A 19,384-nucleotide genomic window follows, 5' to 3' on the forward strand; every position below is an offset into this window, starting at 1 on the left:
CATATTAGTAGTAAGCCTTTTACTAGAGTAACAATCTAGGGGAACTATCATTGTGTCCAAAACGGCAATAAACCTGGCCAACGTGCCTTCGTACCTTACTAGACTCTGTGGTCATTGGGGGTTCTCTTCGGGTCTGCTGTGTCAGCTATCTGCAAAGCTGGGACAGCACAAGAGGGAACACACGCACGCAGCTGAGTGATACCAACAAGGAGAGAGCAGAGCACCACACCGGTAGCATCTGAGAACACATCTGACAACAGCATCCAGAGTGACTGCACGCTGTGACCAGTGCCGGGGGTGAGAAGGGTGGGGGTTACAGAGCAGGTTGGGGGCCCCACCCACCAAGGAGAGGTGCCAGGAGAGCAAAGGCCTGGGGCAGGGTGACACGGGGAGGCAGGGCCCTTTCCTGTTCCTGGGGAGGCCTTGTAAGAGATAGTCTCATTGCAGAGCAAACACAGGGCCCATTGTGTGGCTAGGGCAGCCCATGCTGGAAGTGGGATCTATGCAGGGACAGAGGACTTGCAGCCATGGGTCTGTGCTGGGCTGCTCTCTAGCCATCTGCCTCCACCATGGAAGCTCACCCACGTCCATGGGCCCAAGCAGAGGCCAATGGACAAATCAGCAAAAGGATCCAAGACATGGGAGTGCATGGCGCCAGTACCTGCACATCCCTCCAGGTGGTGATGAGGCTGTTCTCTAGATCCATCTGTGACACTTGGTCCTCGTCAATCTAGCGGGCAAGAGAAGGAACGTGAGGTGTAGGAGGGAGAGGAGACAGTGCTGGGGGAGGTGGGGCAAGTGAGGGGCTTACGTTGAAAATGCAGACGTAGTTGTCAATCAGGTCCTCCATCACCTTGACTTCATGCTCCCCTTTGCCATCTGTCTGGAAAAGGCTGGGAGCAAAGAGCAGTGACAGGTTCTTGGTGCTCATCTGATTGAAGTCAGCACATTTCTGCACGCTGCAAGCCGGGGCAAAGAGACAGAGAGAGTTCTCAGCATGTGCCCAGCAGCCCCAGCATGGGACGAGGCTGGGCCGTTCAGAACCACTCATCCAGCTGCTGGAGTCAGGCAGAACTTCTTGTTCTAAACCTTTATCTACTTCCACGGGGAAAAAACAGTCATAGGGTTATGAAATTTTCCACTTTTTTCATCAAAATGTAAAATTAAAAACTTAAATTTCAACACTTTGAATGTCAAGTTTTTGGCCTTTTGTTCTTCCCCCTTTTGGCCACTGAATGCACTTGAACGTGTGATGGCCTTGGAGCGGGTTTCCCCCACTTCTTCCAATTTCCCTCTGTGTTCTTTGTAATATTTCCACCTTTGGAAAAGTCACATACAGCAAAGGGCAGAATTGACTGGCATCTGGCTGCTCCGTGACTCTTCCGGTGTTGGGAAAATTCTGAAAAGTTACAAATAAAATGAAAATGGAAAGAAGATGAAAGTATGAAGCCCCAACTATGGGACATTTTCTGGCAAAATGGAACCAGAAGATAACAACTGGGGAGAAAGGGGAAAAAAAACTCATGAAGATTACAGAATGCTAACCCTGCAAGCTGGTCTGTGCCGACCTCTGAGAAATGCAGACAAGCCACCTTTGGTTGCACAATTGCTTGCCATTTTTTGCTGCCAGAGGGAAGGCCCAGCCCCAGACTAACTGCACGATCCCCCCAGCCTGTCCGCACAGCTCAGAGACAGGGGCATTTGTCAAACTCTATTCCTCCCAGGGCCATTTGTCAAACTCTATTCCTGGATCACCCACCACTGGCACTGGTCACTCCATATCCCCGGGGGACCCAGAGACCCTGAAGCTAGGTAGGAAGTGAAGGGGGCAGACAGTGGACACAGCAAGTCTGGACTGAACCATGTTAGCCAGTGACGCTCCCCCGATTTCCTAGAAGACCATGCTGTTCCCTGAGGAAGGGACATAAACACTCTGCCCAAGGAGGGACATACTGACCGGTAGAGGTGACCAATCAGAGCAGCCAGTGTCCTGCGGTTGAGACGGGGCAGGCGGTTGATCAGCTCCTTGTAGCGCTCCAGCCGTTGGGGCTTCAGGGCTATTGCTGGAGGAAGCATACGGTCACAAATACAACACTGCGCAAAGGCACAACTACCATCACTGGGTATGAGCTGCTGGTCCCAGACCATGCACGGACTGGCAGGGAGCTGTGCCCCAACTTACCCACACTCACACTAATCACCCAGCCCCTCATGGGACCAGTGCTTCAGGTCAGATTGGGATGATTCCCACCCTCTGTGCATTGATGCAAATGATGGAGCAAGGGGCAGGGGGAGAATGGGGCCCAGAGAACCCCCCACCAGCGGAGCTCAGCACTGGGCTGGCCTAGGTCTGTCCCTGCCACGTGGCCCTTGGTGGCAGGAGAAGGAGCGCCAGGGTGAGAGGGAACCCAAGGCAGAGAACAGCTGCTGCGTGGTGAGCCCGGGATGGGAGGACTGGCAGGGAGATGAGTACCCGCAGCCTCCTTCCACTGGGGGTGCAGCTCTGAGGTGAAGACGGGGTCCTTAAGCTCTCGAAAGAATCTCTTCAGCACGTCGGTCACGTCCTCAATGAAGTTGTCGCTGATGCGCAGCTTGACATTGCGAGCATCCCTGCGGAACTGCTCCATCAGCACCTTGATCCGGGATTTGGCCCCGTTCTTTCGGTAAATGCCTTCATGTCGCAGTCCTGTGGGCAGAGCGCGTGAGAGAGACCATGTCGTGGGACTGCATGCTAAAGGGGGAGTCCAGATCAGCGCTGCCAATGCAGGGGTGGGGCAGGTAGTGCACTAATGAGGAGTGTGCCCTCCTAGCTCTAGATCTGTGTGTGTGTGTGTGTGTGTGCGGGGGTTGGTGGTGGCATAAGCAGGTAGATCATAGTGCACCCTCTGAGGCTCAGATCGGTGTGTCTCGGGGGCGGGGGGAGGGGAGTAGCTTGGATCATGCCCTCTGAGGCTCAGACCGGTGTGTCTTGCGGGGGACGGGGGGGATTAGCTCGGATCATGCCCTCCGAGGCCCAGGTCAGTGTGTGTGTGTGTGGGGGGGAAGTAGCTCGGATCATGCCCTCTGAGGCCCAGATCAGTGTGTGTCGGGGGGGCTGGGGTAGCTGGAGCATGCCCTTGCAGCCTGCTCCCAGTGGCTGCCCCATGCCATCTCAGGAGATGCCTGACGGACAAGTAGGCAGCTCTGCACTTCCCCTGAGGCAGTGCCACCTGCCGCAGAGGAGAACGTGGCACAGGGTGTGATGTTGTTGACATAATCTGTTACCATATAGATCACTGTTGCAACCACTGTTATATATTTGCAGCAAATATCGTACAAAGGTTGTCGTGTGAGGTGTCTATCGGAAGGTTATGATTTGCTGGTTATGACTATGCTATATGTGTATCATTTCTGTTGTTGGAGTTATGAATATTGGCTCTATACTGTCTGTATTTCAAACTTATGCTGTGCTTCTGGATGACACCCAAGACAAGCTGGTGTCAGCTTTGCCTAGCCTGCTTGATAGCCCATTAAGGACCATCAGCTACGCAACTGACCCATTGAGAGAGCGCAGATACACCTTTCAGAATAACAGCCTCATTAGTCTGTATCCACAAAAAAAACAGGCGTACTTCCGGCACCTTAGAGACTAACAAATTTGTGACTCAGCAAGGTATGCAGAGACATGCCCATGGACAGAACTCTGAAGGTTTTTTCTTGCCATGTGCCTGAATGCTTGTCTTTGGAACAAGGAAAGAAAGACCACATGACAAGAGACTATAAAAGGCTGCTGCAGCGCCTCCGTCTTGTCTTCAGTCCTGCTTCAGACCTCTGGAGGAACTTTGCCGCAAACTGAAGCTCTGAACAAAGGACTGAATGACCCATCCCAGCTGCGGATGTACTCCAGAGACTTGATTTGAGCTTGCAGTTTATTCCATCACTGTTGCAAGTCTGAACCAAAAACTTTGCCATTACTGTATGTAATTGATTCCATTTAACCAATTCTAGATCTCATCTATATGTTTTTCTTTTTATGAATAAACCTTTAGATTTTAGATTCTAAACGATCGGCAACAGCGTGATTTGTGGGTAAGATCTTATTTGTATATTAACTTTGGTCTTGGGCTTGATTCTTTGGGATTGAGAGAACCTTTTTTTCTTTTACTGGGATGTTGGTTTTCATAACTATCTGTCCCTGTAACAAGTGGCACTGGTGGTGATACTGGGAAACTGGAGTGTTTAAGGGAATTGCTTGTGTGACTTGTGGTTAGGCACTGGGGTAAAACCAAAGTCCTCTCTGTCTGTCTGGTTTGGTTTGCCTTAGAGGTGGAAAACACCAGCCTTGGGCTGTAACTGCCCCTTTTTAAGCAATTTGCCTTGAATTGGCACTCTCAGTTGGGTCCCACCAAGGACAGCATCATTACACAAGGCTCTTGGCAGCACTGCCAGAACCCAGCAGGAGGCGCCAGGCCAGCCCCAAGCAGAGGGGCTCACCGTATTGGGTGATGAAGGCAATGCAGCTGTCCACAAGGATGGGGATATCACTCCTGCTGAGCTGCTGGTCACGCAGGGCGTTGCCCCGTCCCCCCGCCGAGGCCTGGATGTCCGCGCACCACGCTGCGATGTCCATCCTCGTCACCCCCTGCAGGTAAAAGGTCCTGAGGACAGGGCAGAGAGCAGGCGGTGAAACCCAGCTGGGGACACAGTGCAGGGCCTGACTCCCACTGCACCCCCACCCCAGCTCCATTTCTGCCCCTGGGACAACCCACTGGTGCAGGCACAGGCAAGCTGGCTAGCTCCTCCCGCCAGACACAGGCCTGTCTACAGGCACTGCCCCCGCCCAAGCCCCAGGGGGTAGGCAGACATTTAGGGAAGATGCGGGGGGAGGGGGCACAGATTGGAGCGTGCCCTCCCAGCCCCAGATCAGCTAACTCCAGTGGGGCTCAGAGCAATGGGGAGAATTAAACAAAAGGAAAATCTAGGGTGAGCCTCAGGTTGCCCACTGTGGTGAGGAGCCCACTGCGGGGCTGTTCAGCCTGCACTGGCCCAGCAAATACAGCTCTATTCCCGCCCCGGGGCAAGGATTAGATCCCCCTGCCCCCATGCGGGCTCAGGCAGGCTCCTCTCCCCCAGCTGTGCCCAGACTCCACTCCCTGGGAGTCCACTGACCAGGCTGTCTGTGTGTTTATTCCCCCCCAGGCTTAGTCTGCTCCAGACCCTGGCCCAGTAACGCCTCTTTGCAGGCAGGAGGCACTGCCCATCTGCCCAGGGCATCCCGCGAGAGGGTGGCTGGGGTTCAGCCTGTGCCATGTCCCAGCAGAGCTCACCTCCCCATCTCCACCAGGATCAGCACCTCCTTCTTCTCAGGAGTCTCAGTGAGGGGGACCACGCCTGCACAGGAGCAAATGGAGACTTCAGACACAAATCCTACCTATGGGCCAGGGAGAGACCTCGCGCAGTAACGGGCTCCCACTGAGCCCCTCAGGGTCAGCTAGAAAGATCCCCGATGCTTTACATACTGTATACATGCAGTCACTGACCCAGCACTAGAATGCAGCCGCTCTGGGCTGGGGCATGGCTGGTGGTGAACAGCGCTCAGCCACACAGCACAGGGCTCACTCACCCAGCACTGCAATGCAGCCCCACGGGAGTGGGGCATAGCTGCTGTTTCCCAAAGTTGGAACAGGCGAGGGCTGTACTCACTGAGCTCCTGCAGCCTCCGGAGGTTGATGCTGTCCTCGGCTGCGCCCTCCTCCCCTGGGCACAAGAACAGGTGTGCTTTCTGCAGGATGAAGAAGCCCTGCAGCCACTGCTCAGGATTGAGCATGGATCTGTAGCGCAACCGGCCCACTCTCTGGAACTCGTAGCCCAGCAGGCAGTGACAGCTAAGCGGTGTGAACCACTGCATGGAATGGAGAGACTGGTTAAATCCAGGCTGAGTGCAGGGTGAGGGCATCACAGAGGGCTGTGCCCCAGTTTGGGTTGCTAGGGGGGGCAGGAACAAGCTGAAGGACTATGCCCTGCATTGGAGATGGAACCAGGGCAGAGCATTATACCCTGTGTGTGTGTGTGAAGGGGGGCAGTGCTAGGGTGGGGGGCTATGCTTATGTGGCGGGTAGGAGGGATGCTGATTGGATCCTGGACCCCCCAGCCAGCAGCATGCCAGTGTGGGGGCGGGTCTGTCATGCCAGGGAGACGAGGCAAGTTAGTGCTGGAGCTCTCAGCAGCAGTTTCTCAGTCCGGCTCATGGCTGGTGCTGCTAGGCACGGTGCCGCACTGGGCCTGTGCCCTGGGTGACCATGTCACACACCTTGCTGATGGCGCTGGCCCAGGCCAGCAGGGTGTCTGGCCTGTCAGCTCCCAGCTGCTGCACTTTGTCGCCACTCAGGAAAAGCTCCAAGGTGAAGCGGGACCTGTAGATGAAGGCAAAGGCATTTGGGGGCAGGGCTCCCCCAGCAGCCCAGTGCCCTGCCTCCCACAGCCCTTGCACTCTGGTCCAGCAGTGAAAATGACCCTCCCCGAGGCCTGAGGCTGGGCCGTACTGAGCTCTGCTGCATGGAGGCCAAGGTCCTGAGGACTGGCCCTGCTCATGGGGCTGGCTAGGCCCAGGGCGCAAGGCCAGCAGGTGGCTGGAGGGCAGCTAGCCCTTCCAAATGGTCCAGCTCTAGCTGCCTCCCCACACACAGGAGCCAGAGTGCGACTCCCCCAGGCAGCAGGAGCAGGGGGCCCAGGGTCACTAGGTAACCTTCACTGGGACATCTGCAGCACCAAGCAGGAGACCCCAGTGGTGAAGGTTTGGCCCCAGTGGGGCGAACTCGGAGGGCCTGGTTATGGATAGCCTCATGGGGCAGGTTGCTGGCTGCAGGGACTCAGCAGACCCAGCCCCTGCAGCGTAAGGGCATAGTGCCCCTTCACTGCTAATCCCCCTGCCTCCCCAGTGCATGGCCCTGGAACTGCTCAGTCAGACCCCAGGGTGGCTGCCTGCCTCTCCCTGCAGGGCAGTGACATGGCCAACCGCCTGCCCACACCCAGTGCCTGGGGGTCTTGCTGCCTCTGATCCACTCACCACATGGGGGTCCTGGTGAGGGCCTGGGCCCTAGGGGATTTCAGGGAGTAACCTGCCTGTGCTCCGGCCAGGATGCCAATTGAGGTGGAAGAAGGTGGGCATGCCTTGGGGTGTGGACGGGGAAGGGGCATGTCCCCTTGGGGCAGGATACCTGTCCGGAGGCCCAGGACTGGCCAGTCCATCTGCTCTGCTCACGCCCAGCGAGACCATGTCAGCCAGCTCAACCTTCCCCACTGACTCAGCACACTTGTCAGTCTCGTAGAAGAGGAGAGACTTCTCCAGGGAGCACCAGACACGGTGCACTTCTGCAGGGAACACACTGTCAGCAAAGGCAGGCCCCTGCCACACCGAGCAGCCTCTCTCCATCCTAGCCACCAAGGGGCCTGGCCCATACCTACCATCTCTGCTCTTCCTGGTGCTGGAGAACTTGGAGAGGGCTGGTACCTTGTAGAGGTAGCCACTGTGCACCACAGGCTGGGTGATCTCATTGTAGACCCCTTCCAAACTCAGCTCCTGTGTGTTGGGGCTCCCTGCCAAACACAATAACCTAAGAACGGCCATACTGGATGTGACGTTATTGACATGAACTGTGACCATATAGATCACTGTTGCAACCAGGGTCTTATGGTGGTACCAGATCTTGTACAGAGGAGGTTAAGTGGGGGTGTCTATGGAAAGGATGTAGTTTGCTGGTTATGATTATGCTGTCTGTATCATTTTTGTACTTGAAGTTATGAATATTGGCTATGTACTCGTATCTCAATGTGTTTGATTCTAAGTAGCCTCAAGTGAAGCATTTGTTCAGCTTCTTGAGAAAGAACTATTCTCAATAAATGCCCAATCAAGAAACACTTAACTGACAGTGAACTTTGGGAGATGCCAGTCCACATCTGAACTTTCCTGGGAACATTCAAACTAACATGTAAACAATAGTGTAAGCTGAATCATTCATGGACATGTGACTTGCCCAGGTGGCTACAAACTCCATCTTGTTGCTGTGATTTTGCACAGAAGAACAAAGGGGTTTCCACCCACAAAGAGAGAATATAAAAGGCCTGGAAGCCTCTCCATTTTGTCTTCAGTTGGCTTAAGAGATGGCCTCTCCACCCCCAAGAGATGCCTGAAAGAAACTGGAACAAAGGACAGTAACTATGAGGGTGTGAGTGATTGCTGGACCCAGACTAGGAAGGAGTCTAGTCTGTGAAAAAAGCTTATTGGAACATCTCTAAGGGTGAGATTTACCTGTATGCAGTTTCTTATATATTAGGCTCAGACTTGCTTGTTTTGCTTCATTTTGCTTGGTAACTTACTTTGTTCTGTCTGTTATTACTTGGAGCCACTTAAATCCTACTTTTTATACATAATAAAATCACTTTTGCTTATTATTGAACCCAGAGTTAGTGACTAATACCTGGGGGAGCAAACAGCTTTGCACATCTCTCTACTGGTGTTATAGAGGGTGGACAATTTATGAGTTTACCCTGTATAAGCTTTATACAGAGTAAAATGGATTCATTTGGAGTTTAGGCTCCCAGAAAGACGAAATACTGGGTGCTAGGAAAGTCTCTGTTAACTAAGAAACCCCTGAACTGAGTGGATCTCAGTTTCAGTGAACTGCAGGGTGGCATGGCCCAACCTCTTGGTCTGTGCTGTAATTGACTGGAGTGTCTTACTCAGCAACATAAGAGTGGATGGTAGCCTTCTCTGGCAGGGGGGTTTGTTCTCAGTGGTACCCCAGCACATCTAGTGACAGTCTTAAGGGGATTTCTGTGACTGAACCTGTCACACTGGGTCAGAGCAGTGGTTCCTCTAGCCCAGTGTCCTGTCTTCTGACAGTGATCAATGCTAGGTGCTTCAGACGGAATGAACAGAACAGGGCAATTATCGAGTGATCCATTCCCTGTTGTCCTCTCCCAGCTTCTGTCAGTAAGAGGCTAGCGACATGCAGAGCTTGGGATTGCATCACTGACCATCTTGGCTGATAGCCATTAATGGACCTATCCTCCAGGAATTTATATAGTTCTGTTTTGAACCCTATTACATGTTGGCCTTCACAACATCCCCTGGCAATGAGTTCCATGGGTTGACTGTGAGTTGTTGAAGAAGCACATCCTTGTGTTTTTTTTTTCCAGCTGCTTATTAATTTCATTAGGTACCCCTGGTTTTTAGGTTATGTGAAGTGGTCAATGGCACTTCCCTAGCCACTTTTTCCACACCATTCCTGATTTTATTGACCTTTATCATATCCTCCCTTAGTCATCTCTTTTCTGAGATGAACAATCCCAGTCTTTTAAATCTCTCCTATGAAGCTGTTCCATACCCCTAAATCATTTTTGTTGCCCTTTGAATTTTTTCCAATTCTAATATATCTTTTTGACATGGGTGACCAGAATTGTATGCAGTATTCAAGGTGTGGGCATACCATGGGTTTTACTCCTGAGGGCATTCTGCACAAAAACATTAAAAATTATGTACACAATATTTAAAATTCTGCATATGTTATTTGTCAATAAATGTGGAGGCTCCAGCATGGCACTGGGAAGCACAGGCCACTGGCTGCACAGAGGTGGGAGATCACTGTGCAGCTCCCCCTCAGAACATGGACTCAGTGGTGAGGCTGCACCCAACCCTGACACAGCGCAAAGACTGGGCCTGCACCAGACACATTCCAGGGCCCTGCCCCTCGGTGCCAGTTGCACCAGATGTGGGCAGGCAGGCTCAGCAAAGCAGGATCTAAGTGTGGAGGGGCTTAGTGTGGGGGGATCCAGGTGTAGGTTGAGAGGGCTCTGTGTGGGGCAATCTGGGTGCAGGTGTCTCAGTGGGGTCTGGGTGTGGGGGGAGCTGGATGCACAGAAGCTTGTTGGTGGGGTTCTGGATGCAACAATAATGGGATTCTGCAGGGGGGTCTAGGTGAAGGTAGTTAAGGCTCAGCAAAGGGGGGTCTAGGTGGGGGGGCTCAGTGGGGGATTCCAGATGCTGTGTGAGTGAGACTCAGTGGGGTGGGGATCCACGTGCAGCAGGTTGGGATTTGGTAGGCTGAGGATTTGGGTGCAGGTGGCTTGTCAGGTGGTCCAGGTGCAGTGGGAATGGGCTCATCAAAGGGGGTTCTGTGTATGAGGGAGTCTAGATGCACAGGGATTGGGCAGATGGGGGAGCAGCTCCCAGTACAGCGATACCTCTCCCTGCAGCTCAGGAGTGATGGATGCAGGAAGCATGCCGCAGGGGGAGGGGGAGTTTGCAGAGCTTCCTACTGCCAGGGGAGAAATCTAGGGGTGGGTCTGACAGTCCCAAATGCCGTGCGGGGGAAGAGGAAGTGCCATCCTCCCCAGCCTAGATGGGACAGGATAGGAGCCATCAGTTGGGTCTTCTTCAGTCCAGCTCACTGCCCCCCAGTGATTTACCTCTGCTGGCTGCCCTGGGCACCCGAAACATACTGCTGGTGAGGGTCGTATGACCGCTCTTGTGATTTCCCTGTCAGAAAGTCATTTTTCTGCGGGGAAGCAAAGAAATATGTGGGGGACATAAATTTTGCATAGTGGTGCAGAGTTCCCCCAGGAGTAGCATTTATATAGTGGCATTATGATATTTACTGTCTTATCTTCTATCCGTTTCCTAATGGTTCCTAACATTGTTAGCTTTTTGATTACTGCTGCATAATGAGCAGAAATTTTCAGTGAACTATCCACAATGATTCAAGATCTCTTTCCTGATGGATAAAAGCTAATTTAGATCCCATCATTTTGATATGTATAGTTGGGATGATGTTTTCCCGTGTGCATTACTTTGCAGATATCAACATTAAATTTCATTTGCCATTTTGTTGCCCAGTCATCCAGTTTTGTGACATCCCTTTGTAACTCTTTGCAGCTTGCTTTGGACTTAACTATCTCAAGCAGTTTTGCATTGTCTTCAAATTTTGCCACCTCACTGTTTGCCCCTTTTCCCAGATCATTTAAACTGAGTAGCACTAGTCACAGTGTAGATCCCTGGGAAACACCATTATTTACTTCTCTACATTCTGAAAACTGACCATTTATACCTACCCTTTGTTTCCTGTCTTTTAACCAGTTACTGATCCATGAGAGGACCTTCCCTCTTATCCCATGACTGCCTACTTTGCTTAAGAGCCTTTGGGGAGGGACCTTGTCAAAGGCTTCCTGAAAGTCCAAGTACACTATATCCATTGGATCCCCTTTGTCCACATGCTTGCTCATGCCCTCAAAGAATTTCAGTAGATTGGTGAAGCATGATTTACCTTTACAAAAGATGTGTTGACCCTTCCCCAACACACTGCAGGGGGTAGCAGAGCAAAACCTCTGGGTACTCTGACCCCATGGAAACATTGTCACCTTGTGGGAGTTGTGTGGTGACCCTGGGCAGGTCAATGGAACAGAGTGTGGGGAAAGGGGGGTGTTCCAAAAGCGGTGGGTTGTATGTGAGGCTGGGAGATTCCATGTGGGGCAGTGGGATTCCGGGGGAGGTGGAGTTCTGTGTTGGCAGGGTGTTTCCAGGGATGGTGGGTTGCCTGCAGAGCAGAGAGTCCTCTCCTAGTGCAGGACACAGGGGGCTCACAGGCATCTCTCTGTCTGCCATGGCTCAAAGATGGGCACAATGTGGGATAATGACAAAGCTGGCCCCTGCGGGATCTGGAGAACTGTAGGATCGGCCCCTTGGGATGGCTGGCTCTAGCTGGAGCCTCAGCCTCATGGCTCTCTTCTGATGCCCCAATGTTCCACGGGAAAATGGGTGGCACAAATTTGCCAGTGCAGAGGGCAGCAGGACCAGAATGGGCAGGGGTGGGGGCACTGACAGATAGCCACCCCTCCACCGCTATGGGGCAGGGGGCTCTGGGATCTCCAGTTACCTGGATGGTTCCCATGCCAGCTGTTCTCAGGGGTCTGCCAGAGCTCGGTTCCCTGTGACCTGTCGCAGCCCCCTGTGTCAGCTGCCAGCCCGGCTTCAGTGGCAGAGAAGAACTGCAAGATCGTCTTCAGCAGGCCAGGCCCTGCCACAGCAGCACAGAGCGCCTAGGGCAAGAGACACAATCAGGGGACCAGGGCTCCCTAGCCACTGCATGCCCCCTGCTCCATGGACACCTGGCTGCCAGCTCTGGGGAAGGAAGGGGAGCCATGCATGCATGTGTGCCCACACAGAAGGTCAGACCTATCCTGCCCATCCCCACGGCCTCTGAGCTCCTGCCACAAGTGCAGGAAGGGGTGTTAGTCAGTGAAGGAGTTCACTGCGCTCTCCAGAGCCTGTGCCAAGCCCAGCCTGCTGGTTACCTGCAGCACGTCATCCTGGGAGGTGTAGCTGGGGTGCGGGCGGCGGTACCGCCCATCGCGGTATTTGTGAGTGACGAAGACCTGTCTCTGCTCTGCGCTGGAGTCTGGGTAGAGGGCCTCAGAGGGCGAGAGACGTGCGGCCCAGAATCGGTTCGCTCGCTCGTTCCCCAGCATGATGAACAGCTGAATGAAAGTGCAGAGTCACTGAGGGAGGGGGCGAGATAGCACGGGGGGATCCTGTGGATCATCGAGGGGGAACATCGCAAGCCCCTGGAGGGGGCTGGGTGTCAGAGATGGACTGGGGATGACCTGGGGGAATGCTGTGGGTCCTCTCCCCCATGCCAGGGCATCCCCAGGAAGATCAACACACACACACTCCTGCCAGACCCAGACCATGACACACATTTCTGTAATGTCAGCTCCGCCTTGTGAGTGCTGACCATGGCAGTGCATGGGTGGGGGCAAGCTGGACAGTCTCTGTACCTGGACAATCTCATTGCTCCAGACACTGGTGTCAAGCTTCAAGCTCTGCACCTTGGACACGCTGGAGCCCAGACTCCGGTGCTGACCTGTCAGGAGCAGCAGAGAGACTGTGAGCAGCCTGGCTGCATAGCAACTGCACAATCGCTACGTCACCAACCCGGCAAGCCAATCCACCCACCTGCTCACACCTTCTGACCCCACTACACAGCCCCACACTGCCCCGCCTGTCCCATATACTGACTCGGCCGCCCACCCGCCATCCCACTGACCCACCTGGCCCATGTACTGACCCACCCACCTGCCATCCCACTGACCCACCTGGCCCATATACTGACCGACCCACCCACCCACCATCCCACCAACCCACTTGCCCATATACTGAACCACTCACCTGCCATCCCACCAACCCGCCTGCCCATATACTGAATCACTCACCTGCCATCCCACCAACCCGCCTGCCCATATACTGAACCACTCACCTGCCATCCCACCAACCCGCCTGCCCATATACTGAATCACTCACCTGCCACCTCACTGACCAGTCTGGCCCATAAATGGACTCACCCACCTGTCATCCCCCTGACCTGCCTGGCCCATATACTGACCCACCCACCCACCTGCCTCATATACTGACCCAACCACCCGACAAACCACCCACCTGCCTGGCCCATATACTGACCCACCCACCATCCCACTGACACACCTGGCCCATATACTGACCCACCCACCCACCATCCCACTGACCCACCTGGCCCATATACTGACCCACCTACCCACGATCCCACCAACCCACCTGGCCCATATACTGACCCACCCACCCACCATCCTGCCGACTCGCCTGGCCCATATACTGACCACCCCCTGCCATCTCACTGACCCGCCTGGTCCATATGCTGACCACCCCCCGCCATCTCACTGACCCGCCTGGTCCATATACTGACCACCCCTCGCCATCCCACCCATCCACCTGCCCATATAGTGAACCACTCACCTGCCATCTCACTGATCCTCCGGGCCCATGAAAAGACCCACCCACTCACTGGGTTCACATACTGACCCACCGATCCACCACTATACCATTGACCCGCCTGACCCATATACTGACTCACCTGCCCATCATCCCAGTGACCTGCCTGGCCTATATACTGACCTGCTGAGCCACCATTCCTTTGACTCACCTGGCCCATATGCTGACCCACCCACCTGCCATCCTACATGCCTGCCTGGCTCATATACTGACCCACCTACTCACCATCCCACTGACCCGTCTGACCCATATGCTGATTCACCCTCCCGCCATCCCATCCCAATTGGCCAATATACTTGCCCACCCAACCACTGACCCAACCACCTGCCAACCCACCTGGCTGATATACTCACCCATTGACCTACCCAACTGATATACCTGCCCGCCTAAACACAAACTCACCTGGCTGATATATTCCCTCACCCACCTGACAACCCGCCTGGCTGATATACCACACACCTGCCCCATATACCCACCCACCAGCCCGATACACCCAACCACCAACCTGCGCAGCTGATATACCAATCTGCCTACACACTGACACACCCAAGCAGATATACTGGCCCGCCCAGCCAGTATACCCACTCACCAATCCGCCCGGCCAATATACCCACCCTCCCAAACTATCTACTGCCCCACCCAGCCCCCACTCCCATGGATACGTCAAGAACTCTTACCCACCCCTCCCCTGCCAGCAGGGAAGAGAGGGAGGAAATGCACTGGCCTGCACACTGCTTGCAGATCACCACGCACAGGTTGATGGATGCCCAATCGGGGCTCCGGGCTCTGCAGTCAGCACAAAACTTGTTGGCTTTGTTGGACCAGATTTTCTCAGCCACCTCGTAGTCATACAGCATCTCTGCAATGGCATCCTGCAGCGCCTCCATCCACTCCCGCTTTTCCCGCTCTGACTCGGCCACGAAGCTGGGCAAAGGCACAGCCAGGAAACTCAAAGTGTCCTGGGCTCATCCTTGGGCACTCGAGTTACACAAAGTCCTGCTGCAGCACCCAGGTATGCTGGGGCACCCAAAATGCTACCCAGCCTCCAGCCAAACTCCCGACTGGCGTCCCCCAGCGCAGTTACCTGAAGATCTTGAGCGGGCTGATGAGCTCGAAGCTGCGGTTCTTGGCCTCCCGGATGGTGGCGCCGTGGAGCTCGATCAGGCAGATGGCAATGCCCATTTTAAAGAACTGCGAATGGAGATGGATGCAGTGAGAGGCTGCAGCCTTAGCCCTGCAGTGCCATGGCCCAAGCCCAGGGGGCACAGCACCTCCAACCCTGCAGGACAGCTGCACACACTCCAGGTACCCCCACAGACAGCAATGTCTGCATGGGACATTCTCCTCCTTGGCATGCCAGTGGGCCCGCTTTACCAGCATGCACTAAGACTCCACACAAGCACATACCCTGTGGGGTGAGGGGTGTGGACACACACCCCTTCGCACACTACCCATGTGAGGAATAATCTGGCTCTGGTGAGGTAGGGACTAAGAATCTGCTCTTACAGCCTAAGCCTGTCTGCTACACTATCCTCTCTGTCCTGTCCCCAGTCCCTGGCTCCTCAGGCACGCTGCTGGAGGTGGGCCAGGCCAGGGAGAATGGCCACCCCGTGTTAGGGGGGGGGAGCAACTGGCCCTGAAGGCAGGGGCCAGCATCTCCCCATCCCAGCCCAGTGCCCTCTCCTCCGCCAGGTCCCGCAGGGGAAGAGGCCGGACCCCAGTCAGAGCAGCCTGGCCCGCGCTAGCATTAGGCACACATAAAGCCATGGGGACTGCAGGAAACACCCCCAGACTGTACCTGAGTGGGCATCCCAAGCTCCTTGTCCTGCCCACAGGTGTGGGCACACAGGCTCCAGGCGATTGTCTCTGCTCCTGGCCACAGGGGCCTCAGCAGCATGTGGGTCCCCCCCTTGGGAGTCCCAAGCTGGGGCCGTTGAGTGCTGGGCCCAGGCTCGCGGGGATGGCCTCAGACTCCACCTGGCTTCATGCTCCTGGGGGACCCTGGGGCTCCCCATCTGCAGCACGGCCAGGCCCCGCCTTGCTCACCTGCTCGTTCTTGTACAGCCACATGTTGGACAGGCTGAGGACTGCGAAAAGCTTGGACTTGTGGCCCTTGAGCTCCAGGGTGCCACACTTCTGGCAGTGAGTGCTGCTGGCCCAGCGGGGCTGGGGGCTGACCAACCGCTGCTCTGCCACCTTCCTCTGCAAGGTGGAGCACCACTCATTCCTCTGAGCTGCAGGGCACAGCAGGGGCAGGGTGGAGGCAGGCAGTGAGTGTTCACACACAGTCAGGCACCACCGGCTCTGGGCGTAGCCAGAACACCACGGACAGAGCCCAGCCAGGAGCCAGCCCTGGACACCCCTCCCACCCTCTAGGCTCAGGAAGCAGAGCAGGGATGAGCAACTGGCCCAGCAGCAGCAGCAGAGGGGCACTTGCTGTGGCAGATCTGGAGAAGCTCTCCGTGGTGGCAGGCTGGGTTGGGGGAGCAGTAGGCGCTGTCTCTGGGAAGTAGAGACTCCACGGGGAAGCAGTGACTGAGGGAGGCTGTGGGTGGGGAGGCAGGGAGAGGAATGGTCCGTACAGGGGGCACAGAAATTGGGCTGGAGGAAGCAGCTGTGGCGGAGGGAAGAGTTGTGGATGCAGGCACCTAAGGGAGTTTGGGCTGAAGGATCTGCAGCAGCGGAGAGGGCTCTGGCTGGGTGAGGGGAAAGCTCTAGCCAGGGGCTGTGGCTTAGGGGCTGTCTCTGGCTGGGGGGTGCTCTGGCTGGGGGCTGTGGATTGGGGCTGGTTTCTGGAGGGGGGGGTCTCTGTCTGGGGGTCTCTCTTACCTTCATTCTCAGCTCTGAAGAGAAAGATCCTGTGGCTCGTGACGACCTGGAACTTGTTCTCCTTGGTGGCACGTGCCATCTCGATGACAGAGAGTGGGATCACACCCTTGGGATATGGCTCCTGGAATGACCCCATGAGGGTTACACCCCACACTCTGACAGGATCCCATTGCCCCCGCTGGCAGTGCACCCCCTTCAAGCAGGGTCCAGGGAGTTTGCTTTGAGCTAACAGTGTTTACATGGCCCTTTTGTTACCTAGAAGCTCTGTGTTCTTGGGGAACCAGGGTGCAGTACCCAGCCTGTCTGACTCATACCTTCCCCGCCTCCCAGCCTCTGCTTTAACCAAAACCGATCAGAAGAAAGACTTACAAAATGCAATGAAAAGGCAGTGGGAGACACACCTGACCCCCTGGGATAAGAGTGTCATAAACAGATAAGTAAGTGTTAATAGAACAAAAGTGCTTCATATCTCTTTTGCCTGGAAAGGGTTAACAAAAACAGTGAGCCTGGCTGTCACCTGACCAGAGGACCAATCAAGAGGACAGGATACTTTCAAATCTTGAGGGAGGGAAGTTTGTGTGTGTGCTGTTAGTGTTTGGTTGTTGTTCACTCTGAGGGCTCAGAGGGATCAGATGTGCAACCAGGTTTCTCTCCAATCTCTCCAATACTGGCTTTTATAAGTTTAAAATAGTGAGTACTGGATAGATAAGGCGAGCTAAGCTTATGCTTGTTTTCTTTATTTGCAAATGTGTATTTGGCTGGGAGGAGTTCAAGTTTGTATTTTGCTGAAAGGATTTTAATTTGGTACTTGTATACTTAGGCTGGGAGGGTGTTCCCAGTGTCTATAGCTGAAAGACCCTGTACCTATTCCATTTTAAATTTATAAAGATAGTTTTTACCTTTTTTCTTTCTTTAATTAAAAGCTTTTCTTGTTTAAGAACCTGATTTTTTTTTATTCTTGTGTGAGACCCCAGGGGACAGGGTCTGGATTCACCAGGGAATTGGGGAGAAAGGAGGGAAGGGGGAGAGAAAGGTTAATTTCTCTCTCAGGGAAAATCTGGGAGGGGGAGAGAGAAAGAGGGGGGAAGGTGGATTTTCCTCTCTGTTTTAAGATTCAAGGAGTTTGAATCACAGTGATCTTCCAGGGTAACCCAGGGAGGGGAAGCCTGGGAGAGGCAATGGTGAGGGAAAGGGTTTACTTCCTTGTGTTAAGATCCAGAGGGTCTGGGTCTTGGGGGTCCCAAGGCAAGGTTTTGGGGGGACCAGAGTGTACCAGGCACTGGAATTCCTGGTTGGTGGCAGCGCTACAGGTTCTAAGCTGTTAATTGAGCTTAGAGGAATTCATGCTGGTACCCCATCTTTTGGACGCTAAGGTTCAGAGTGGGGGTTTATACCATGACAAAGGGCAACAGGATTAAGGAAACTCCCCTAGCTTCATCTGCATCAAAGATGGGACAAGGAGGCATCTCCATTAGCATACAGAATGGAGAACAGAGATTCCAAAGCAAGAACTGCACAGAACTCTGGGACCAGAAAAGCTGGGAAGCACTGCATCATGGGGGATCTTTGCTCCAGATGCTAATGAACCCACACCTGCACACACCCAGCTCAGTAGTTATCAGACCAATTCTAGTAATAAATCCTTTATTGGTTTCCAAAATAGTGAAGCTGCCTAATTGCATTGTGAGCTCCCTCAAAGGAACAATGCTCACAGCCAGGAATGATCAGCTTCCATTATCTAGCCTGAACAAAACAACTTTGGAATATTCCCTTGAGCCATCAGTGTATACATAAACAAATTTAGTGTTCTCCATTGAACCATTTATGTTTCTCTACAAAAAACCTTACCCATGCTCAAGTAAGTGCTCTGATGTCTGGGTACAAAATCTGCTTCAGTTCCACTGGGACTTCATCTTCTCCTGACTGATCATGCTGGGGGCTCTGTCCTCAGCTACCACCACCACCACCTGGGACCCCCGATCGATTCAAGCTTCACAGAGTGGTGAGAATCCAGCTCTCTCTGTCTCTAGGTACAGCCTTCTGACCCTGACGTGTGATCAGTTATAGTTTTCTAAACCTGACTTTTATAATCAAGTTTAAGTTAGATTTAATATTATAACTGTTTTGTTTATTTGGCTACCCTATGGTTATTACCTGGCAATACATAACTTTCATGGTAAAGCTGGTGGCTTTTCTCTTTCTTTATCTCTCTCTCTCTCTCTTTCCCCCTTGTGGGTGTTTTTTGGCATCTTCATTTGCTCTGCAGCAACGCTCCTTGTACCTAAACTAAAAGATCCCTGCAGTGCCCAAAAATCCTGTGGGGTTTGCTCATCAAGTGGGTTACTACCAGAACAATTGTAAGGTGAAAGTGGGGATAGGGACGTGCTGAACCTGGGACATATGAGGGTGGCAGCTTGGAAGTGCTGCTCGACCCAGCCTACTGAGTTGAGGGACATAGAAGGGGTCAGCTTGGGAGTGCTGATTAACCAGGTCCTCTTTTGTGTGTGTCCATCTAATTCTGGGGCTGGAAGAACCCAGCCCCGGGGAACCTAGGTCCTGCAGGATAGCTCCATTGGAGGAACTTGCAGCAGGGCTCCGTATGAGAACACAAGTGATACCAGCTATACATTGATAGAAGTACAGAACTCCCCCTCTCCCCCCGAAGAGTAACCATAATAAATGAGCATACCCCAAAGTAACAGACAAAGCTGGTGGTAC

General features: G+C 53.8%; 1 protein-coding gene across 4 annotated transcripts in view; it reads right to left on the reverse strand.

Annotated features, from left to right (window-relative positions):
- Nucleotides 1-19,384, reverse strand: part of ARAP3 (ArfGAP with RhoGAP domain, ankyrin repeat and PH domain 3) — a 59,768-nt gene that overhangs the window by 10,778 nt on the left and 29,606 nt on the right. For all 4 annotated transcript variants that reach the window (XM_030573102.1, XM_030573101.1, XM_030573100.1 and 1 more), the window contains 17 exons: nucleotides 16,667-16,787; nucleotides 15,884-16,071; nucleotides 14,922-15,028; nucleotides 14,562-14,761; nucleotides 12,811-12,896; nucleotides 12,328-12,510; nucleotides 11,910-12,072; nucleotides 7,444-7,575; nucleotides 7,197-7,350; nucleotides 6,290-6,392; nucleotides 5,683-5,881; nucleotides 5,307-5,370; nucleotides 4,474-4,637; nucleotides 2,474-2,686; nucleotides 1,958-2,063; nucleotides 812-959; nucleotides 662-730 (listed from right to left, as the gene is read on the reverse strand). In XM_030573102.1, the coding sequence (XP_030428962.1) occupies nucleotides 662-730; nucleotides 812-959; nucleotides 1,958-2,063; nucleotides 2,474-2,686; nucleotides 4,474-4,637; nucleotides 5,307-5,370; nucleotides 5,683-5,881; nucleotides 6,290-6,392; nucleotides 7,197-7,350; nucleotides 7,444-7,575; nucleotides 11,910-12,072; nucleotides 12,328-12,510; nucleotides 12,811-12,896; nucleotides 14,562-14,761; nucleotides 14,922-15,028; nucleotides 15,884-16,071; nucleotides 16,667-16,787 (2,400 nt within the window). The remainder of the gene's footprint in view (nucleotides 1-661; nucleotides 731-811; nucleotides 960-1,957; nucleotides 2,064-2,473; nucleotides 2,687-4,473; nucleotides 4,638-5,306; nucleotides 5,371-5,682; nucleotides 5,882-6,289; nucleotides 6,393-7,196; nucleotides 7,351-7,443; nucleotides 7,576-11,909; nucleotides 12,073-12,327; nucleotides 12,511-12,810; nucleotides 12,897-14,561; nucleotides 14,762-14,921; nucleotides 15,029-15,883; nucleotides 16,072-16,666; nucleotides 16,788-19,384) is intronic.

Source organism: Gopherus evgoodei, chromosome 8, assembly GCF_007399415.2.
Source record: "Gopherus evgoodei ecotype Sinaloan lineage chromosome 8, rGopEvg1_v1.p, whole genome shotgun sequence".
NCBI lineage: Eukaryota > Metazoa > Chordata > Testudines > Testudinidae > Gopherus > Gopherus evgoodei.